Source organism: Natator depressus, chromosome 3 (assembly GCF_965152275.1).
Source record: "Natator depressus isolate rNatDep1 chromosome 3, rNatDep2.hap1, whole genome shotgun sequence".
NCBI lineage: Eukaryota > Metazoa > Chordata > Testudines > Cheloniidae > Natator > Natator depressus.
In genome coordinates this window covers 4,187,617-4,211,082 of record NC_134236.1, presented here as the reverse complement: position 1 = coordinate 4,211,082, position 23,466 = coordinate 4,187,617, and the positions used below count along the sequence as shown (strand labels likewise).

General features: G+C 54.0%; 1 protein-coding gene across 1 annotated transcript in view; it reads right to left on the bottom strand.

Moving 5' to 3' along the window:
- Positions 1-2,777: 2,777 nt before the first annotated feature.
- Positions 2,778-23,466, bottom strand: part of KCNK3 (potassium two pore domain channel subfamily K member 3) — a 74,435-nt gene continuing 53,746 nt past the window's right edge. Inside the window, exon 2 of the mRNA XM_074947337.1 lies at positions 2,778-3,683. Within this exon, the coding sequence (XP_074803438.1) occupies positions 2,797-3,683 (887 nt within the window). The 3' untranslated portion in view covers positions 2,778-2,796. The remainder of the gene's footprint in view (positions 3,684-23,466) is intronic.

Sequence of the window (23,466 nt, the reverse complement as noted above, 5' to 3'; positions counted from 1 at the left end):
GAAAGGGAAACAAAGGCACCCAACGCCATGGGGCGCCCACAAACAATGACCAGAGCCCTGCCTGCCCCAGCCTCACCCCCGCGGCAGCCGCTTCCCCGCACAAGTTGCATATCGAGAGGCGATGTGCTGAAAAAGGCACCGGGGAGGTACTCCCCAGATGCGGGTGTGGGAGGAGAAAAGGGGACGTGGCAACCCTCTGTGTGATGGCAGTGCAGTGTGGTAGCCCCACCCACTCGAGTCCCGACTCTTCCCCGCCAGCCACAAAGTAGCAGCAGATCTTACCTGCAGATCCCTTGCTCAGAGTTCGTATGAAAGTGCAGTTGTGGTCTTGAAAAGGAGTATAGCTATGTAAAAACAGCCCCTTCTTACCCATCAGATTTGCTCCACCGGGGTAGCCCAGAGTCCTATCTGCGGTAGATGGTGGGAAATATATGCTTTATTCCCATGAGCCCAGCAGAGCGAATACAGCTGTCGAGGAGCGGGGTTGGAATTTGTTCTTTCACCATCAACCGAACGCTTGAACTATTGCGGTCGTTGATGTGGGAGAAGGAAAGAACCCAGATCCCATGAGGAAGAGCAGTACTGAAGTGAGCGCTTTTGGACCGTCCCTTTTCGGAGCAGAACCAAATGTAAGGGGAGGCCACAGCAGCAGCTTCTCCGGACTCAACGTCAAGCGTCTTAGGAGGAAAGTCTCCCCAGCCCAGCGACGTGCAATTCCTATCCCTTTGTGGCTAAGCCTCGGGAAGACAGATGGTTTCGTTAGCCACCCGTGCGTAAATGGCTAGATACAGAAACTTGTCCATAACACCCACTCCCATTTCATTATTGCTCACCATGGACGAGACCTAGACACTAGACACACCCTTCTTCAGAACACAATAGGGTTGTATTAAATAATAAACAGAACGGGTCGGTCGCTTTTATTTCCCAGGCTCATCTTGCACTGTCTAGGGCGGGTGTCTACGCTTTCCTGACATGGATGGATACACTGGTTTGGTTTAGGGGGTGCTGGCCCAAATGCAAGAGGAGGTGCCTATCTCCTCATCTTCAAGGATTGTTGTAGCTTTCAACCACCTCTCAGCTGCGATATATAAGAAGCCACAAACCTGCGGTTTGGTGAATAAGAACCAGTTAAAAAAGGACTCCTCCTGGCCCAGATCTGATTTCCATCCCAGTCCTGCCGGAATCAGAGAGCCGGCTACGTGACACCCAGCTTGTTGTCTCAGGCACGGTGGCAGGATCACGTGCATAGGAATATACAAAGCTTCTGCCTAAGACCCTCTTAGCCTGATTTGCTCGGTGATGCAGCCACGACTTTTAACCAGGAGGCTTTGCTGCCCTGGAATCCCCCCTTTTTTTTTTCTGAACCGATGTTAGCAAATGATGTCGAGGGGACAGGAACTACTATTGGAGGAGGAATGAGCAGATGGGCCGTGGCTATTAATGCTCTTAGATCCGAAAGTCAAAGGTGGGAACCATCAAGAAGTGGGAGTAACTTGATGTAACTTACCCGCGGATAGGGTGGAAAGGGTGTCAGCAAGGGTGGCACCATTCTAGTCGGAGACATAGAATCAACTAAGTCTCCCCCTATGGCGTGTAAGTTATGACCCACTCTGCCTTATCAATGTGTCAATGATCCCAGTGTTTATATCACCTCTGGCTTTGATCCCCCAGTAGAAAACATACAATCCTTTCCAGCTGGCCTAAGAGCAGAGACTCGTCCCTGGTGCAGACTGATGGTGCCAGACCTCCCCGCAGGTCGCAGCACAGTCCTGCGTCCCATGGGATTTGGGACCAGCCCCTGGGATTACCGAAGGATTATGTTGGGAGTCATGTCACAACGCCATTGACGTCATGCCATGTAACAACGATGCAGCCAAGCGCCGAGGCCATGGCGTGATGTTAAGAGGCAGACATGACTGCATGGCCACTTTGTGAGCCGGTATGCGGCAGATGCTGGGAAACTGGCAGTGCATCTTTCAGAGAAACACACCGAAGATCCTGGGGAGGAGGAGATGGAAACAGGAAGAAAGCCCCTGTCCAAGACCCCTACTTGCTTCTTTGGCTGGGAATATTTTGTGTGTGTAACTGACCGACCTGCATGAAAGGTACAAAGTTGGGCGTGTGCACGAACACACACGCACGTCTACTCTCTCTTAACCTCCAGTGCAGCTGCAAAGCTACCCCCAAAGTGTATGACATACCGGCGCGTCCGGCTCACCGGGACAGCGTGGGGTGAGGTTAGAAGTGCAGCGGGGTGCATAGCCCAGGTATTTATCTAGGGCAGGGCGTGGGCAGGGAGATGTGCTAAGAGGACACTAGGTCCACCTGTCAGTCCAGAGAGGTATAAATAGAGAGATGCAAACGTAGACGGGATCTGCCTGTACCAGAGCCGATCCGATGCGCACCCCCCCGTCGGCTGTTTCAAAAGCTATCCGTGTATTCGCTTCAAGTTTCACATTTCATGGAGTTGTTGCAAAATGATGCAAAAGAGTTTCTCAATGAAAGGAGCATTAGAGACAGCTTACCAGCTTCCACATGTGTCTACATCTGTAGCTGTACGTCCATATACTCACGCACAGACACACTCGTCTGCACGCACATTTGTGCAGCCAACATACTCCCCGTCTCTCGGGCTGCCCCTTTTGGAATCGGTCTGTTGAATCTCAATAAAATCTGATGGTTTTCCTTCACCTGGTTCTGCTGGTCTCCATAAGTTTCCTCTCTATATTAAAAACGAAGGGTCCTCAGTGTTGTGTGTGCATGGTGGGGGCGGGGGGGCGAGGGGCGGGGGAGTTACACAGAGCTGCGGCGCTTCATGAGTCCCTGCAAGGCCGAGAGGCTGTGGAGTCCCGTGGAGACGGAGCTGATGGCCGAGCGCTGGGCGTTGCAGAAGCATCTGTTGGAGGGGGTGTCGGGGTAGCGGCTAGGCGGGGAGTGGCTCTGCTCCACGCACGTGTCCGAGGTGGACAGGTCCCTGGGGATGATCATCGGGATGGAGTACTGCAGCTTCTCCCGGCTCTTGTACCACAGGCACGAGCACATGGACTGGAAGTGGAGCACCTCCGCGTAGACGTTGCGGAATCCGCCCCCGCCCCCGCCGCCCCCTCCCACCGCGGTGGTGGACGAGGTGGTGTCCGTGGTGTGCACGCTGCTGGCCTGCCCGTTGTGGGTGAGCAGCGCTCGGTGCTCGGCATCCCGCTTCTCGTCCTCGGCGTTCATGGTCATGAAGCGCAGCACCACCAGGTTGAGGAAGGCCCCGATGACGGTCAGCCCCGTCAGGATGTAGACGAAGCTGAAGGCCACATACTGGGGTTTGGTCTGCAGCGCCTCGTCCTTCTGGAGCGCCACGTAGTCCCCGAAGCCGATGGTGGTGAGGGTGATGAAGCAATAGTAGTAGGCGTGGAAGAAACTCCAGTGCTCGTAGTAGGAAAATGCCGCGGCCCCAATGCACAGGGTGCTGATGCAGGAGAAGAACCCAATAGTGACCATGTTGGCCATGGACACCTCCGTCCGTCTCATGCCAAGGCACTTCTTGATGCGGTGCAGAAGGTATTTGACGAAGGTGTTGATCCTCTCACCCAGGCTCTGGAACATGACGAGTGTGAGCGGGATCCCCAGCAGGGCGTAGAACATGCAGAAGACTTTCCCACCGTCTGTGCTTGGGGCCGCATGGCCGTACCCTACGGACCATAAATACAAAGCACATTGCCTGGTTAGTACACGCCAAACCCTACTCTCTTCCCATCTTCCCCTTCCTAAGCTATTGTTTAGGGGTACCCAGATTGGCCATACCAATGGATACCCCTATGGAACAAACTACCAATGGAAGTGGTGGATTCTCCATATCTTGATGGCTTCATGGCTGCCTTTCTGGAAGATGCTGTAAGTCAAACACAAGTTACTGGGCTCAATGAAGACATAACTGGGTGAAATTCTCTGGTCTTGATATACAGCTCAGACTAGAGGATCTAACGGTCCCTTCTGGTCTTAAACTCTGTGACTCTATGAATCCTTTCTGCAGGATATTACTATTATTTATCTTTATTATGGTAGCTCCTTGAGACCTCAACCAAGATCAGGACCCCATTGTGCTGGGCACTGCACAGATACACAGAAAGAGGCAGTCCCTGTCCCAGAGAGATTACAGTCTACACAGACAAGACAAAGGGTGGGAGAAAAGACAAATGCACAGTGCCTAAGACATCTGCTGCTGCGGTACTTGCAGCTTCTTCAAGGGATGATTAGAAATTGCTTCTGGACTGAGTCCAACAGCAATAAAAACCTGCAGCTGATCAGCTTTATCTTCATCCTGCAGTTACAAGAAATAATTACAGATGGTTTTACAGACTAAGAGGATAGCATGACCTCAACAAACAAACAAACAAAAAAGGAAAAGAAAAAGGAAGAACATATAAAGCCCCTGGCATGATCAAAAAGCCAGCAGAGGATCAGAAGACCTGGGTTCCAAGAGATTCACGGGCCTTTAGGGACTGTACAGCTGCCTCTGGCTTGGAGGAAAAGGTTTGCTAGTAATCAGTTGCTCTGATCCGAGAGATGGGCCAGGACCAAACCCTCGAAGCTCACCGTCCCCTACCTTTGTTTGAATACTAGGTTGTCTTAGAACACAGCCTTGAGGAATCACGTTAACTAACTTTAGACACAACAAACCTTGCATCTCGGCAGGGGGTTAGACTAGATGGCCCTTGTGGTCTCTTCTAGCCCTATGGTTCTATGATTCTAACCTGGGGTGAAGCACTGGCCCGGCTGAAGTCAAAGGCAGAACTCCCACTGACTTCAGTAGGGCCAGGATTTCACCCACACGACTGGCACTCAGTGTGGATGGGTGCCGGGGCATTTAACATCATGTCAGTGGGTGGTGGTCAGGTTAACTCTATGGTTCTAGTAGGCTTTACCCACGAGCAGCTGACACAGTGTTAAACATCACGGTGCCCGTCTACACTGACAACGAAGTCATGTTTAACCTCTTAGGTAACGTGACTTTTGAAGGTCATGGCCTCATTATCTAGTGAAGACAAGCAGGAGATTGGATCCAAATTTGGGTCTGAACTTGACATTTCACCCCTTATCTAATGCTGAACCGAACCCCTGGATCTAAACGTCCCTCAAAATGCTGGAGAAGGGCCCATCCAGATGACTGGGGATGGATCACTCGCTTATTACCCTGTTCTGTTCATTCCCCCGTAGCACCTGGCATTGGCCACTTTCAGAAGACAGGATACTGGGCTAGAGGGGCCATAGGTCTGCCCCAATATGGCCGTTCTAATGTACTTCTTGTCCTACCTTCAGTGGACATGTCGAACAGTTGATCACCATTCTCTCTAAAACAGCCCAGAACAGATGTGAAGACTGTTATCAGGTCCCCCCTCAATCCTCTTGTCTCAAGACTAACCAGGTCCAGTGTTTTTAACCTTTCCTCATAAGTCAGGTTTGCTAAACCTTGGATCAGTTTTGTGCTCTCCTCTGGACTCTCTCCAATTTGCCCACATCTTTCCTAAAGTGTGGCACCCAGAACTGGACACAGTGCTCCAGCTGAGGCCTCCCCAGTGCTGAGTAGGGCAGGACACTTACCACACTCATCTAACATACGACACACCTGTTAATACACCCAAGATGGAGCCTTTTACACACCTGCATCACATGGTTGGCGCATGTTCAGTTTATGATCCACTGTCACCCCGAGATTCTTACAACGCACATAAGTTATGGCAGAACAAAGCCAAGAACTGAGCGGGCCATTGAGTTGCCTGTTTCTGAGGAGGTGGGAGGAGGGCTAGTGGAGGAGGTGGAGTTTGAAGGCAAGTGCAAAGGGAAAAGGTAGACTTCCCCCAGGCATGAGCGAAGGCGTGAAAGTGTGTGTGAGAGGAAGGGATGGAGAGGTGCAAACCGAGCAAGGGTAGGAGCGGGAGGAAATGAGATGGGTGACGTAGAGCGGGGGTTGGGGTGGGGTGACAGTCTTCAAGGTGAGGCCGAAGAGCTGGAGACGAAGAGAGTCTAGGGTTGTAGCAGTGGTGAGAAAGGCACCAACAGGGTGGGTGGCCAGGCAGAAAAGCCAGAGAGAAGGTTAAACTGATGAAGGCAAAGAGACAACCAATGGTCCCTTCTGATGATCCCGATGGTCCCCTCTGACCTTAAAGCCTATGAGTCCTCGAATTTAGCCAAGGGGTAAGACAAGGGTGGGGAAAAACTCCATCAGCCCAGCATGTTCTCTCTCCATCTCCCCTTCTCCTGCCTGCATCCTGGCTCCCTTGAAATGCCCATCAATTCCTCTGAGGGTGAGCTCTCTGGAGCGGGGACGGGCATCTTTGTTACTTGCCCACCCAGCCTCCAATGCATGGGAGCTCTGCCCTGGGCTGGGGTTCCTAGGCACTGCCTCGGTGAGAATGTGGAGCAGTCGGGGGCACCTGTGCAGTGCCCCTGGGGATATAATGTTCACGCAAAGCCCCTGAATCCATCCAGATTTCAATTAATCTGTTTTCTCCACGATACAAACCACGTGCCAAATTCTGGTAAAAGGCCTTATTCCTTATGACTTCCACCCGATTATCTGTATCCAGTGGAGCCTGCGGGCTCGGCAGAGCCTTTGTGGGAAAGGTGCTTGACTCAGAGATTTGGCAGGGATCAAAGAAACCTGGTAACAGTCTGCTCCTTCCTGACTGAGTATCCTGGCCATTGGTCTCTGCAGAAGCCCATGATACGCCTCCTCCCCGTTTATAATGCTGTGTGGACACCATGCACGCAGAGAGGGAGCTGCAATTTAACAGGGGGTTTCCTGCGCCCATATCATACCTTGTCGGTCTTTCAGCTTTCTCATTACGTCACAGCTAGCAAGGGCAGGTTGGAGGGGGCGACTTAGGGGTCTGAGCTGCAGGTTTGAACTCTTGGAGCCACGAGGTGGCTTGCCCCATGTGCTGGACAGCCTGGGGCTAGGCCAACCTGAGCCCGCCACCCTGAGGGGAATCAGGCACTTGGTCATTAAGAGAAGCAGGTGGCTGCACTAACGAGGGAGAGCCAGGCTAAGTGGTGATAAAGCCCAGGAGGGAGGCTCTTATCCAGGCAGAAGCTCAGCACAAGAATGGAAGCTGGGGGGGACTCCAAGCCGAGCGAGGACAAGGTCTCCAGGCACAGTGCCCTGGGGGAGACCCTGACCAAGAAAGGAGGAGAAGGAAGAGGAAGCTGAGAGTCTCAGTAGAAAGGGACCTGGGTGAACTGCAGAACAGGTGGAGGAATCATAGAGTCATAGAATATCAGGGTTGGAAGGGACCTCAGGAGGTCATCTAGTCCCACCCCCTGCTCAAAGCAGGACCGATCCCCGACTAAATCATCCCAGCCAGGACTTTGTCAAGCTGGGCCTTAAAAACCTCTAAGGGTGGAGATTCCACCACCTACCTAGGTAATGCATTCCAGTGCTTCACCACCCTCCTAGTGAAATAGTGTTTCCTAATATCCAACCTAAACCTCCCCCACTGCAACTTGAGACCATTACTCCTCGTTCTGTCATCTGCCACCACTGAGAACAGCCGAGCTCCATCCTCTTTGGAACCCCCTTCAGGTAGTTGAAGGCTGCTATCAAATCCCCCCTCACTCTTCTCTTCTGCAGATGAAATAAGCCCAGTTCCCTCAGCCTGTCCTTGTAAGTCATGTGCCCCAATCCCCTAATCATTTTCATTGCCCTCTGCTGGACTCTTTCAAATTTGTCCACATCCTTTCTGTAGTGGGGGCCCCAAAACTGGATGCAATACTCCAGAAGTGGCCTCACCAGTGCCGAATAGAGGGGAATAATCACTTCCCTCAATCTGCTGGCAATGCTCCTACTAATACAGCCCATTATGCCATTGGCCTTCTTGGCAACAAGGGCACACTGCTGACTCATATCCAGCTTCTCGTCCACTGTCACCCCTAGGTCCTTTTCTGCAGAACTGCTGCCGAGCCATTTGGTCCCTAGTCTATAGTAGTGCATGGGATTCTTCTGTCCTAAGTGCAGGACTCTGCACTTGTCCTTGTCGAACCTCATCAGATTTCTTTTGGTCCCATCCTCCAATTTGTCTCGGTCACTCTGGACCTTATCCCTACCCTCCAACGTATCTATCTCTCTCCCCAGCTTAGTGTCATCCGCAAAGGATGGAGGAGTGGAGTTAGCTGTTCAGTATAGGGACCCAGAGTAGAGGATGGGCCAGAAGCAGTGGACGTGAGATGGTGACCCGACCAGGGGGGCTGAGTCACCAGAAGTCACAGCCCCAGAGCACCCATCCACCGGGCGGCCCTACGGAAAGGACAGAGCTGCCATGCCATGCCTGGCCACGAGGGGGTGGCTAGCGGTGAGTGGATTTGTTTACAGTGAGCTGGCGGCTGTCTCCCACCCCAGAGTTGGCTGCATTTCCGTGGTGCTGTGCATATGTAGCTCCTGAGTGGTGCTGAGATGGAAGGTTCTACGGGGCGAGTTATCGGCGGTGCTGAGCTCCCAAACTCCCATTGAAACTGACTCCAAGTGGTTTGAAAATCAGGCTGTAGGTGCCTTGAAAGTGTCATTAACAGAACAGCCCAACTGTGGTGGGTTATGGCTCACCTGCCTCAGGGCATAAGATCGCAACCAGTTCGGATCAGGAAAACTTCTCCCGCATCTGACAGGGTTGCCCTCATTACTGGTATCTCCCACGCAGCCCTGTCCCTACCAAAGACCACATACCAGACTAGATGGGACCATGATCGGATCTGGTGTGACAGCTCAGGTAGGCCAATCATCTGCTCCGGTATGCCAGAAGACTGGACGGGCTGGGCCAATGATCTGAGGCAGTGTGGCAAGGGGTGAGATACCAGATAGTCTGATCTGGTCTGAGGCCTGGAACCTCAGCTGACGTCTCCGGGGTGTCACCCCCGTGGCTTCAGCGGAGCTATGCAGAGATCTGCCAGCGGAGGATCCAGCTCTTGGTGCCTAAATGAGCCTTGCAGCGAGACCCTGATTTCTCTCTTCAAAACGTTGTATTTATTTATTGCAAAGCTCCGGGAACTGCAGATGGAGCTTTGCTAACCAGATCAAAAGGCCGTTCCCTTTTGCTTCCTTAAATACCTCTGTGCGGAAACCTTTCGTAACACCCACCAGCAATGCCTCGCCTCGAATCCCAACAGCTACCCCTATGGCAGCAGCCCAGGAGGGGAAGGGTGGAAGCACACCAAACTCATGACGGGCAGTGCTGGGTCAGGGCACTAACCCTGTCCATCTGGCTAGGTCCTGCGGTGGCGGGAACGACGACTCACCACGTGCGGGGAGGGAATTGTGTACCCATTACGGCACCTCTAGGCTGGGGCTAAAATAACCCCTTCCTGCTTCTGCAGCTCCTGGGCTCTGATCCTACTGTCGTTGAAATCAGCAGGAGATTTGTCACGGCTGGACTCTCAGTTGCTCTCGGGGCCTGATCTGGAGAGGTGCTGAGCACCCACAGGTCCTGTTGCCCTGAATGAGGTGCTTGGGCAGCTCAACCCGGCTCTGGATCAGGACTATAAATGATCCGGGACGGTGTGTGGGGGGGTGCAGCTGACTCTCCGGTTCTGGGCAACGTCTACAAAGCTGTATCGTTGCAAAATGTGGCGTCCGGCGACGTATTTTCCCCCGGATCTGGGCAGACAGGGATGCGGGTGTGCGGAACCAAAGCAAGGGCTTGCTTGTAGCTGGGCTTGATTTTATACCCCAAGCTCCGGCGTTCGGGTGGGAGGTTCTAGACTTGGGCCTGGCTCTAGCGCGATGGGCGAGCGTTGCTCGCGAGGGCACACGAATGGACAAGCTGCTTCTCCTGAGCTTTGTGAACCTTGAAGACTCCTGCCTGAAAGCCCTTCGTGCCAGGGCTTTAGGACAACCACGGCAGCAGTGTGGAACCCAAGCCAACCTCAGAGTGGTTGGCCCTCGACTGAAATCAACAGCCTGGCATCTGGCTTCTGCCCCAGCCCTGCATGGCTCCCCACACAGTTTCCCTAGAGCCAAAAGGAGCTAGAAAGTTTCAAGGTCTGCTCTAAATCCAGATCCCACCATTGTCTATTGGGTCCTGGATTCTTAGGCAGGGAAGGACCAGCCACTCATCCAGTCTGATCACCTGCATAGCACAGGCCATTAAATTTCACCAAATTGCACGCCTGCGTTGAGCCCAACAGATTGCGCTTGGCTAAAGCGGCTTCTGGAAAAGACTGGGCGGCACGTGAACCCCCCCAACTTCGGGGAGCCCCGCCCCTTCTCCCCCGCGGCCCTGCCCATACCCTGCCCCTTCTGCCTCTCCTCACCCGCTGGAGCACCGAGCCCTCCCGCCCCATCCCGTGGCCAGAGGAGCCCTGGCTGAACCGCCCCGAGCACCCACCCTCCTGCCCCAGCTGCCCCGAGCTCCAGGCTGCTGGCACAAGCTGGCACAAGCCTCGGGGGAGTGAGGGCGGGGCCACGGCCTGGGTTAGGGGAGGCTTAGCTTGCCCTGGCCTATTGTATCCGCCGCCCATGCAGAAAGCTATCCCGTCTGGATCTGCAGACGTCAAGAGATGAGAATCCACCACTTCCCTTGGTACCTTGCTCCCATGGCTAATCGCCTGCACTGGGAACGATTTGCGGCTTCTTTCTGATTCGAATGTCTTGCTTTAATGTCCAGCTTTGGTCCTTTGTTCTGCCTGTCTCTGCTAGGCTAAAGAGCCTTTTTATAACCAGCAGTGTCTTCCCATGCAGGCCCTGCTACACTGATCACGTCACCTCTCAATCGCCTTTGATTGAATCCTGTTCCTTGCACCTCTTGGTGGAGTGTGAGGGCCGCCTTGGGGTGCATCCAGCCAGAGGGTGGGTGGCCACAACCCTGCCCCATCCTTCTACGGGAAGGTGGCAGGAGCCTTGTGCGCGGGTGGAGAACAGATGTTGCATCTGCCGTCCTCAGCACTCTGCGGGCAGACCTTTGGCCCGCTGCTGCTGGGTGGGGCCCCTCCTCACTGCATGCCCCCATCTCATGGCAGTGGCTTCTAAGGCCACCCAGGTGGGTTGAATAAGACACAAGGATGCCCCCCATCCCTAGAAATCTCAGCTCTCCGCCACGTGGCCCAGCGTGCTCTGGGAGAGCTCTGCAGGCGGTCCCTCCGGCACCGCTCTCAGGAGGCCTGATTCAGCTCAGGATCCCCACGGTGCAGCCCGGGGGTCCCCAAAAGACACCTGTGGCTCAGGGAGATGCTGCAAAGGCAGCTGCTGGGAAGTACACAGCACTCCCCCTCTCCCCATCCCCCTTCCCAGCTGCCACGTCCTGATGCATCACCCTGCGAGCTGAGGCGGGGAAGCTGTGGGGAGGGAGGGGACGCGAATGCCAGTGCTCGCCTCCCCCTCCCACAGGCAGCTTGTCCTCATGAGTCCCCAGTCTGCAGGGAGCTCTGTCAGTTTGCTTCACTGCAGAGAAGCAGGGAACACGTAAGTCACCGACAGAGACGGCTGGTTAAAGACCAGCCAAGCTTTGCATGTCGGCCTGTCGGGTCTCTGCAGCCCCCCACGCCTTCCTGGCATCCTACTCCGCGATGGTCGCAGCCCGCTTTGCAAGGGGAATCTCCTGCACCCCACAGGGGCAGGGAGCTGCTGAAAATGCAGCCTGGTAGCCTGCCCTCAGCCCAGCCCGACCCTGCAGGCAAAGATGCTGCACAGAATTGGCTGGGGGAGGATGATTTTCCCTGTGAGTCTTTTTGCTTTTGTCCAAATTTGGGCCAAAGCCCCCCAGCTTGACAATTCTTGAGCTTGGCTTTTCGACACAACCTCACAATTATTCAAGAAAAACTTTTGGAGTTTTATTGGCCAAAATGGCCACTCTGTCGAAAAGCACTGGTCCCTCAGCCAACCCTTTCCATGGGGAATTTCCCAGTCGGCTCTAGTCTCAGCTCAGTTAGGATCAAAGTTTCCTGGGTTTTCTTCCAATCCCTTCACTAACTTCCCCACAAGGGACCCGAGTCGCTTGACACTTCACCCGCGGGATCTTTGCCCAAGGTTGGCTGCTCCTTGGTGGCCGACCAAGCGAGGCGGCGGGCATATGCAGCGGCAACGAGGCAGGGCCCAGGACAAAACAGTATCTTAAATCAGACTTAGGCCTCAGGACTGTAATAGGAGGCCAAATAAATTCTTCAGGGCCTGCAGATGTTGACAGCACTTCCATCCCCGTCCCCCACGCTTTCCCGTGAGCATAACATTGGTAACCTGCCATCTATACAACAGCATCGGAGTTCACACAGCGATCAACACCCATTCAACGGACGCCCCAGTTGTTAGGGGAACACCTCAGTGACATTTAACATAAGAACGGCCAGACTGGGTCAGGCCAAAGGTCCATCTAGCCCAGTATCCGGTCTTTCGACTATGGCCAATGCCATGTGCCCCAGAGGGAATGAACAGAACAGGGAATCATCAAGTGATCCATCCCCTGTCGCCCATTCCCAGCTTCTGGCAAACAGAGGCTAGGGACTCCATCCCTGCCCATCCTGGCTAATAGCCATTGATGGACCTGTCCTACATGAACTTATCTAGTTATTTTTTGAACCCTGTTATAGTCTAGGCCTTCACAACATCCTCAGGCAAGGAGTTCCACAGGTTGACTGTGCGTTGTGTGAAAAACTGTGTGTTGTGTGAAAAAAAGCCCCGAGAAAATTGAACAGCAAGGATCCCAGCTGGGATACGACCCAACTGGAGAGGAGGGAATTATTTAAGCTCAGTACCAATGTGGACACAAGAACAAATGGATATAAACTGGCCACTAGGAAATTGAGACTAGAAATTAGATGAAGGTTTTTAACCATCAGAGGAGTGAAGTTTTGGAATAGCCTTCCAAGGGAAGCAGTGGGGGCAAAAGAGCTATCTGGCTTTAAGATTAAACTCGATAAGTTTATGGAGGAGATGGTGTGATGGGATAACATGGTTTTGGTAATTAAATATTCATGGTAAATAGGCCCAATGGCCTGTGATGGGCTATTACATGGCGTGAGATCCGAGTTACCCAGGAAAGAATTTTCTGTAGTATCTGGCTGATGAATCTTGCCCATATGCTCAGGGTTTAGCTGATCACCATATTTGGGGTCGGGAAGGAATTTTCCTCCAGGGCAGATTGGAAGAGGCCCTGGAGGTTTTTCACCTTTCTCTGTAGCATGGGGCACAGGTCACTTGCTGGAGGATTCTCTGCTCCTTGAAGTCTTTAAACTACGATTTGAGGACTTCAGTAACACAGATATAGGTGTGAGGCTTTTTTTGTAGGGGTGGGTGGGTGAAATTCTGTGGCCTGCGTTGTGCAGGAGGCCAGACTAGATGATCATAATGGTCCCTTCTGACCTAAATATCTATCTAACTGCCCCCACCACCAAACCTCCAACAAACCATTGCTACAGCAGATGGCAATCACAGCCTCGCTTCTATCCTAACTTCCCCAGCAAACTCGGCTACACGAGTGGTCCCTTATGGGTCCATCAAGATTTATTCTTCACTTCTTTGTGGCCTGAAATAAAACAGCCTGGAACGTATCCACAGAGCTAATCTCTCCAGCCCTGGGTACCCTGTCCTGGCACTGCTTGTTGCCCTGTTCCCTCCTCTTCTCTTTGTACTTCTGCACCCACCGGTTGACTTGTGTCTCGAGGGAGACTGGAAGCTCTCAGAGCAGGAGGGGCTGCCTTTTATGCCTACATCTGCAGGCCAGCAGGGACCAGTACGCCCATCTAGTCTGACCTGCAGAATGAGCTGCCTGCACCTGGCCCAGGACTTCTGGCTAAGCCAGAGTGTAGCTTTTAGAAAGAGACCCCCAGTCTTGATTTATAGACTTCGTCCCGCACCCTTCCAAAAAAATGTCCACCGTGGGGAGGGGGATGATTTGGAGATCGAGCCCGGCCCATGCTCATTCTCCAGGGATGGCTCCTGTCTTGCGGGGCTGGGCCTGGCTCCCCGCTCTGTGGGCTGTGCTCTGGCGCATGGGGTCCCAGCACGGCTCACTCCAATCTGGCCTGGCCACCCCCCGTCATGACAGAGGGGCAGCTGGGCCAAACCTGAGTGGTGCTGTGACCAAGTCACAATGCCACTTGGAAAAGGGGGGCCAGGGTCAAACTGCCTCTTTTGCCCCCAACCCCCGTCCCTCCCGGAGTGGCCCTCAAGATGATTCGATTGAGGTGTCTGTGCAGCACCCAGCACAATGGGGCCTGACCTGGACTTCTGGGTGCTAGCATCCTACAAACGGGGCCTGGTTTGTTGAAGCTGATGCAAAGACTCCCAAGGACTCCAGTGCCACAGAATTGGCCAGTTCTACACCCCGAGTGCCGGGGAAGTACTGCTCTGTGGTTTGGTTTGCCTCTCTCTCTAATGGGATAAACCAACATCCTAGCACTGGGCACCCGCTAACCAGGGGAAAATTCAGAGCCAGAGGGTGGATCTCTATGGACATTTGCAGGCCTTGCTTCCCTTTCCCGTTGGCATTTCAGTCCAGGACCACAAGTGTCCAACAGATGCTGCTTCTATAACATTTTGCATGATAGGACTCCCGCCACCATGAGCCATTCCTCACTTGTGCACTGCCAGAGATGTGCCCGGGTACCTCTTTGTGATTCCAGAGATGGTAGGAAGCCACCAAAGGTGGTCTGAGCAGGACTGGACGTGGCTGCAGCATCAGATGAAGTAGAGATGTTTGCTGAAATGCGCTGGCTGGTGCGCTGGGTGGAGAGGAGGGAGCTAAGGGTAGGTCAGGCTGGAAAGGAAGAAGTGGCCGGAGCTGAGGCACAAGGTGGTCAAGGCCTAGAGGAGGCGCCAGAGAGTGAGGGGCCGGGTTTAGTGACTGAATCTGTGGGGAGGCGAGAGGATTTGAAGGGGAGGAGGCTGGAGCTGTGGACAGAGAAACGTGAGGGACAGGAGGCTTTTGGGAGGAGGAATTCAGTCTTTGTCCTGTTGAGTTGGAGGGACACTCAAGAGGAGAAACAAGCCTGTCTCCTGTGACGAGGAAGGATGGTCTCAGAGCTAAGACACTGCACTCACGAAAGCTGGGCCCGTTTCCCAGCTCGGCTCTTGGCTCCCCATGGGATGCTGGGCAGGTCACGTGGGGTAGGCCTATGCTGAAGGTGTACTTCCTGCACTGGCATTCCTCGAGCTAGCATGCTGAAACCAGACGTGGAGCCATGGGGGTGCGAGTGGCTGGGGGACTCACCACCTGAGTGTGCACCTGGCACTTCTGATCGGTCCGGAGCACTCGGGGTGGCTAGCCGCTTGGGGCTTCGGGCTAGTTTTAGCACATTAGCTTGATCAGAACTAGCGTGGGTATGTCTCCTCAAGTTTGAACTTACCCCTCTGGCTCAAAAAGGTGATGGCTTAGTGGTGAGCCTCGCTGCCTTCCAACCAGCTGACCTGGGTTTGATTTCTAGCTTACACAGCGGCTGGCTTTGGGGGAGGATCTAAGGGTGTGATTTTTGCTTTGGGTGTGGGGGGTTCTGGGTTCCAATCCTAAACCTGCCTTGGCTTTTTCAAGAAGGATGTTGACAAATTGCAGAGGGTCCAGAGAAGAGCTGTGAGAACGATTAAAGGATTAGAAAACCTGCCATATAGCGATAGACTCAAGGAGCTTGATCTATTTAGCTTAACAAAGGGAAGTTTAAGGGGTGACTTGATCAGTCTCTAAGTACCTACGTGGGGAACAAATATTTGATAATCGGCTCTTCAATCTAGCACAGGTCTAACACGATCCAATAAATTGAAGCTAGACAAATTCAGACGGGAAATAAGGGATAGGTTTGTAACAGGGAGGGTCATTAATCATTGGAACAATTTATCATAGGGTTAGCAGGGACCGTGAGTCTAACCCCTGCCAAGACGCAGGATTTGTTGTGTCTAAACCATCCAAGGCAGATGGCTCCAGCCTCCTTTTGAAAACCTCCATGGAAGGAGCTTCCACGACCTCCCCAAGCGTCTGCTCCGTGTCCTGCTGTTCTTAAAGTGAGGAAGTTTTTCTTGAGATTTAATTTAAATCTGCTCGGCTGGAGCTTGACCCCCTGCCTCTCGCCCTGCCCTCTGTGGCAAGAGAGAACAGCTTTTCTCCATCTTTTTTAGGGCAGCTTTCCAGCTGTCATGCCCCTCCTTAATCTCCTCTTTCCCAAACTACACATACCTAGTTCCTTCAGCCTTTGCTCGCATGGCTTTCATTCCAACCCTCTGATCATCTTTGTCGCTCACCTCTGGAGCCTTTCCAGTTCCTCTCCATCCTTTCTTTACATCGGTGACCAAAACTGGACACAGTCCTCCAGCTGAGGCCGGCCCAGTGCCGAGCAGAGAGGTGCCATCACTGCCCGTGACTTGCATCACTAGCTACCTTTAATTCAAGACCAGCTCTTTTTCTAAAAGATCTGCTCTAGAAGGATTGTGGGGCAGGTCTCTGGGCTGTGCTATACAGGTCAGACTAGATGATCACAGTGGCTCCTTCTGGCCTTGGACTCTAAGAAAGTGTAAATGTACCCTTAATGTCTCTGTGCCTAAACTGTACAATGGGATCATTAGATTGTAAATTCTTTGGGGCAGGGACTATCGCCTATTGTATGTATGGACAGCACCTAGCACCAACGGGACTGTGATCTCCATTGGGCCCTCTAGGAGCTACAAGGAAAAATACATAATACACTGTGCAACTAACGGGTAGCACTGTCCAGTGGCTAAGACACCAGATTTGCTTCCCTGCAACCTGGGTTCTATTCCCACCTCTGCTACTAACCAGCAATCTGACTTCGGGCCAGCCCCAATCCCCAGCCTGCCCAATATTGAATTCATCTTTCTTCTCCAACCCCCTGACACCTCGGCCAGTTCCCCCGCTGCCTGGCCGGAGGAACCGTCCCTCCCCAGAGCGCTTGGAGCTGTGCAGGGCTCTGGCAATTCCTGTGTGAGCTGTTAGTGGAGAATGCAGTCTGGCGCGCTTCCTGCCACGTTATTTATAGTGCTGCGTTGCTCAATTGTTAAATACCTCGACAAATATGTTGGAATCAAAGATGAAGTCACGTTCACCTACGTGTGAAAACCATTTCGACGTGACATCATTATTTGCAAACAAGGGCCCTGAGATAATTAGCAACCTCTCTTTTTGAAACTGCAATCTGCACAGGTAACTCCTCCACCCCAGTCTATCCAGCTTCCATGTTCCCTAACCCATTGTTTCATCTTATTTAACCCTGAAAGAGCTGAACTCTCTCTCTCTCTCTCAGGCACTAGAAAAGAAATGGTAGGAAACCTAAGATAACCCCGGCTGTCCAATTTTGACAATACTCTGCACCTCTTGCAGTTCTTTGAAAAAGTTAAAGAGTCAGACCCAAACAAGCTGAAATCCTCATTTTGCATAAGGGGAAACCGAGGCAGGTAGTGATTAAGGCACCTTAATCACCTAAGGCACCTAAAATCAGTGGGAGTTAGGCACCTAAATATCATGGTGACTCCGGGCATAAGTGACTTGTCTACGGTTGTACAGGGCGTTGGTGGCAGGGCCAGGAATAGGACCCACAGGTCTTTTGCTTTAGCCATAAAACCAACCTTCCCTTGAGACACTCAGCAAAGGGGCCAGCACTGCACGGATTGCTACCTTCAGTAAGAATTGGGGGTACAGGACACCTGAAGTTCTCTGACTTATCGAGGTCACAGGTAGATTCCTCAAGTCCAAGGCCAGAAGGGACCAGTAGATCTGGTCTGACCTCCTGTATAACACAATCCATGACTGCCTGTTGTACACCCTTTTGCTCCACTGGATTCAATCGGGTGGCGGCCCCATGCAAATCTAGCCCCAGCGAGTAGCACCCAGCAGCTGTTACTGCCCTGGGCACTGTTTGGTGGTGTGTGTGTGTGTTGGGGGGCGGAGGGGGCTCTGTCCATTTCCTAATGGGCTGGTGCCCACGTCACCTAACCCCTGGTGACCTGCAAACCAGGACCAGCACTAACGGGCCGGCCTCAGTCGACAGGCCAAGGGTGGGATGGTCCCTGGAGACCAATCTTGCCCCGGAGGTGGCGCCTGCCAGGCAGGGTTGAGGGATGGGACAGAGTCACAGAAAGCCGCCTGCCAGCGAGAGCCCTGAGGCTGTGGAATAGTCTCCTCAACTGGGGAAATGCAGGGACATGTCTACCCAGACTGCCCAGAGCCCTGGAGAAGAGGGACCCATGCTGCACTAGCCCTGGGGAGCTGGTATAGATGGGACCTGTCCCGTCTCCAGATGCTAGGAGGTGAGCCCTACTCTGCTGGGCCTTTGTGCTGAAGGCCAGGGGTGGGAGGAGACGCAGGGTGGGGAAGGGGCAGGAGGTGCCAGCTTGCTTTAGGGGCACACCCCTCCCATCCATGCCGGCCCCCAGGCAGAAATCCAAGGGTGGTGTTCTCCCCTCCGCCCCATCCGGGGGGCTGCACTCCAGGGCAGCCCAGAGGATTCAGGGGACCTGGGGTCTTTGGCGGCGGGGGTCCTTCCACTCCGGGTCTTCGGGGCACTTCACTGAAGACATGGAGCGGAAGGACCCCCTGCCGCCAAATTGCCACCAAAAACTCTCGTGGGGGCCCCTGTGGGGCCCGGGGCCTGGAGCAAATTGCCCCACTTGCCCCCCCCCCCGGGCGTCCCTGCTGCACTCCCAGGAGCAGCTCAGCCCCCTCCCGGTCCTCTGCCTTGGGGTCACTTTGTCTCCTTCCTTAATCCCTCTCGCTCTAATGAGACGAGAGACGGGCTGCCAGGTGAGAGCTGCTTGGCACTGAGCCGGCAGGCAGTGGCTGGGGGGATTGCTGTGCTGCCAGCTCTGAGGGTGGGAGGAGCCATTTTGGGGGAGAAAGAGAGGGCAGATCCCCCACAGGGTCCCATCCAGTCTGTGCCGGAGGGGGACAGATTGCTCCCCAGGCGGCACTGAATTTCCAGCCCTCCTGCTGGGAGTCTAAGGGGGGCCTGGCAAGTCCCGCGCCATGGGAATGACCCCCTCAGGCAAGGAGGTGGCCTAGTGCCATGGACCTAGGGGTACCACCTCCCCTTGGCCACTCCAATCATCTCCACTTGCCCAGGGCAAGTTTTCTGGCTCGTGCCCACCCCAGTCTCGGGCCCCAGTGCTTGCTGTGCCCGCCCCATTCACCCCGTCGCTCTGGCTGCTGTTCCGCCAGCCCTGTCCCTGCCCTCCCGGCTCACGGCCCTGCGAGTGCCACTGAGAACCGCGCAGCCTTTGAAAAGACCCTGGCGAGAGCCTCCGGCAGCTGCTCCCTGCCCCTAATCCCTGGCTACGAACCATCCGGCCATCGAGGCGGTGTCACAGACCCCAGCACCTGGGGGCGGCCGAGTTCCCGACCCCAGGGAGAGGCAGGCAACTGAGGCAGGCCACGAGGGGCTTCCTGCTCCTCTTTCTGCGGAGGTGACTGCCCGGCCCTTGCATGGGGCTCCCACAAACACATCCCCTGCTTGGCTGGCTACATCCGCCCAGGGGCCACTCTTGGGGGGGAGCTTCTTGCTGCCCCAGCCCTTCCTACCCCCTAAGGCCCAGCCTGCCTTGGGTTGAATGAGGTGCACTAGAGTCTTTACCAAGTGCCGGGAATTGACTCTGACTCGGGATCAGATCCTCCTCCCCAGTGGCTCTGTGAGTAGCTAGCGTGGGGGACCAGCCTGGGGGAGGTCCCGTTTCCCATCTGGCCAGTCTATCGTAGGTACTTGGATGGCCTCCTTTGCCGCAGTATCTGAACACCTCCCAATCTGCAGTGTGTTTATCCTCCTAGCAGCCCTGTGGGGCAGGGCAGGGCGATTATCCCCCTTGTACAGATGGGAAACTGAGGCACAGAGAGGCCAAGTGACTTGCCCAGGGTCACCCGGAACGTCTGTTGCAGAGAAGCAAATTGAACCCAGATCTCTCAAGTCCTAGGGTAGCATCCTAACCCATAGGCTTTCCTTCCTCAATGGAAGCACCCGGGGGACAATGCTCGTTTCTCTACTTTGAATAATCCCTGCTCTGTAAATCCAGCAGCCTCAATGGATGCGTCTACACTGCATTGTAAACGTGGGTCTGTGGGAGCCTGTCTGAGTCCATGTTTGAGCATCCACACTGCATTGTAAACCTGGGCTTACAATTGCTGGCCCCGGGTCTTATAGCCATGCTCATGCATCCACATTGCACTGTGTAGACCTTCTGGCTTGAGTCTGCGGCTTGAGCTGTGTCCACACTTCAAACTGACAGGCTTTGGACCTGAGTCACAGCGGGACTTAGGCTCCGACCCACCTCCCTAGCAGGGTCTTCGGACCTGGGTCCTGAGCACTTCCTGACCCCAGTCAGAGCAATGTGTGTGTTGACATAAAGAGGGCTGGGGGGGTCAAACCTGAGCCAGAGCACAGGGTTAGTGTGCAGTCTAGACATATCTAATGTGGCCGAGATTTAGGTGGTCTCAGAATTAGGGTAAAATAAGAACGGCCCTAGAACGTCACTCAGAAGAGGTTTTGTTGAAATCTTCCAGATTCCCATTCCTCCAGCTCTGCCGGGCCACCCAGGGGCCCTCCTGAGATTTCCTGATGGGATAGGAGGCCAGTTTTGGTAATTCAGGAGTTTCGAGCACTTCTCTGAACTCAGCCTCAGACTCGAGCTTTGGACGTTCTCTCTGGCTCGGAGTAAAACACGATCCCTGAAACCTAGCACTTAAGGAATGCTTCTCATCAGTAGACTTCAAAGTACTTTACAAAAGAGTTTGGGATCATTATCCCCAGTTTACAGTGGGGGGAAACCAAGGCACAGAGCAACGAGGTGATTTGCCAAGGTCTCGCCCAGTAGGCCAGAGCTGGGAATAGAGCCCAGATCTGCCAAATGGCTGTCTGGTGCTCTAACCACTAATCCACACTGCTATCCATATAGGCTGATCCAAAGCCCTGAGGCGCTAGAGGAGGGTCATGCGAGCCTCCTGTTACTAGGTCCCCAAGGAGACAAATCTCAGCTTCCAGTTAAAATTAAGTTTTCAGACTTTTTCTTGGCAAAGGTATCTGAATCTGAATCTATGGACAGATGCCACCCCTGAGTCTCTAACCCAGCTGCAACCGGCCCTGTGCAGAGGAACCTGGGCATTGCCAGAGGGCATCAGACCAGGGCATCATCCACTCCCTGTCCTGGTTCTGCTGAGGACACTGGAAGTGCCCCGTCCTGTCACTTGGAGGTAGGCCCCGGCCTGAGGGGCCCCTCCCTCCTGAATTTTGATCCTTGCTCACGCCATCCTGGATGTTCTCACAGTGCCAATGAACACCTGATCCTCTCCTGAATCCAGGCCCAGTTCAGTGCCTTGCCCACCGAGCCTGCCTTCTGCCCATCCAGCCTGATCTGAAGCCAGCAGAAAGCCCTGGAGGCACCAAAAATCACTAATCGCGTCTGCAAATCTGAGCCAAAGTGCTGTGGATGAATGTTAGTATTCATGGGCATTTGTCTCTCTAGGGCTGTAGGTTTGCAAGTGTCAAGGCCGGAGCTGGGGAAGGACAGACAATGGCTGGGAGAAAGGAAGGGTCATTACTCCCCTTTTACAGATGGGGAAACTGAGGTACAAAGACTCAATGGTCATTAGGGGCCTTACCTCCATTGAACTCAATGGGAGTTAGGAGGCTAAGTACCTTTGAGGAGCTGCGATCTAAGTCACAGGCTTGTTACATGGGGCAAAGCCAACTCCAGAGTCCTAGCCCGGTGGCTTAACGCTAACCCCATGCAGGGAGGCCAGAGAGGATCCGGCTGCAGCAATCAGGCCAGGAGCCGGCGGCTTAGAGTTTGCACAGATTTCTCTGGGTCCCTCGCAGCCGGGCGGAGAGGGGAACCAGGCCCCTGAGTCTGAAGTATTCCGCAGCCACCCTGCCCGCTCTCCTCTGTACCTTGACAGCAAAAACGCGTCAGGAATGGGACGCAGCTGTTACTGGAGCGCACCGAGCCCCCAGCTGGGACCACGGCGGGGCCTTTAATCTGCAGCCAAGGGCCTGCTTTCCTTCCCGAATTCTTAAGCCTCTTAAGACTCGGCTCATGCACCCGGGCGCCGTAGCATCGTAAATCCTGAGCCAGAGGCCAACAGAGACGCTTGGAAGAAGGAGCAGCTCCCCCCTCCCTCAAGCAAGTTATTTCTTACAGACGAGGAGTCTCAATTAATCCCCTCCCCCCAGCCAACTCCCGCCCCCGATGCCCACATGCCCGGCTTATTTATGGGAAAGAAGAGGCACGTGCGGAGCAGGAAACTACTACTGCTGAGTTCAGCTGGGCTTGTTAAAGGGCCGGTACCGCTCGGTGCTGGGCCAGAGCTAGAGCCAGCCCGACTTGCTGCTCCTTCCATCTGCAGGTCCTAGGCGCATGGAAAAGTCCTGCTAGGGCATCAGTCTGACAGTCAGCCAATGCTGGGTTGTTGCCTGCAGTCTGTTCTCCCCCAGGACCGTCTGTTGGGGCATCTCCCATTTCGTTTAGGGACCTCTTCTGCCACCTAAGAGGACTCTACAGATAGGACACCTGGGGAGTAAAGAACATTATCCCCACTGGGCAGGTGGGTAAACTGAGGCACAGAGCAGCTAAGGCCAAAAAGTGTCTTGAAAGAAAAGCAACGAAACCCTTTTGGGAAGTTAACTCCTGGAACAGATTCCTGTGGCATGGAGCAGCTTCGCGGTCACCTGGAGGCTTTAAATCACAGTAGGGCGGCTCTTTGGTAAAGAGACACTCTAGCTCAACTGGCCGTGCTTCACTGGGTGCAGGAATCACTTGGGTGAAGTCCCTGCCCTGTGCTCTAAGGGAGGCCAGACTGGCTGGGCATAGCGCTCCCTCTGGGGCTTAACCCCAAGGAATGCATTTAGTCACCTACATAAGATTCTTCAAGCACCTAAATACTAAATTTAGGCACCTCAGTTTGAAACACTTGGACTGAAGGACTTGGCCAAGCTCACACATCAAGTCGCTGCCATATGTAAGGACAGACAGAACCCAGGAGTCCGGGACTTTGTCGCCTGCTCTGTTCCTCCGAGATATACTAAGCACGTGACGCAAAGTGGGGCTCTTTGTTCGAGAACAGTTAGGTTCGGCTAGTACGGACCACGCTATACCAATGCCTGGCTGCGATAAGAACTGAACTGGCTTAGGTTTCTCCAGAATCCTGTTCACTCCTGCTAAACTCCGTCCCACAATACCCTGCGATTCCACAACGCAGCAGCTGGTAAAAAGCCGATAGAAAACTTATCAAAACCAAGTTCCAGTCGTTCTGTGTCTCAGCACAAGCTCAAGAGGGGCCTGCCCGGACCAGTCCCTGGAACACTCGCACCCCAGACAAGGCACAGAACAACAAGGTCAGGAACTGGCGTGAACTGATGGGTCGGATGTGAATGATGTGCAAGGAGTTTTGTAGCTTGTGAAATCATCCCATAACTCCTCCTAGCTGACGTGTGACGCTGGGAGCACACCTGCAGTGTATGCTGCACCTAACAACGCTGTGTGGGCCGCTTCCCGCAGACGGTATCGTACAGAACTGG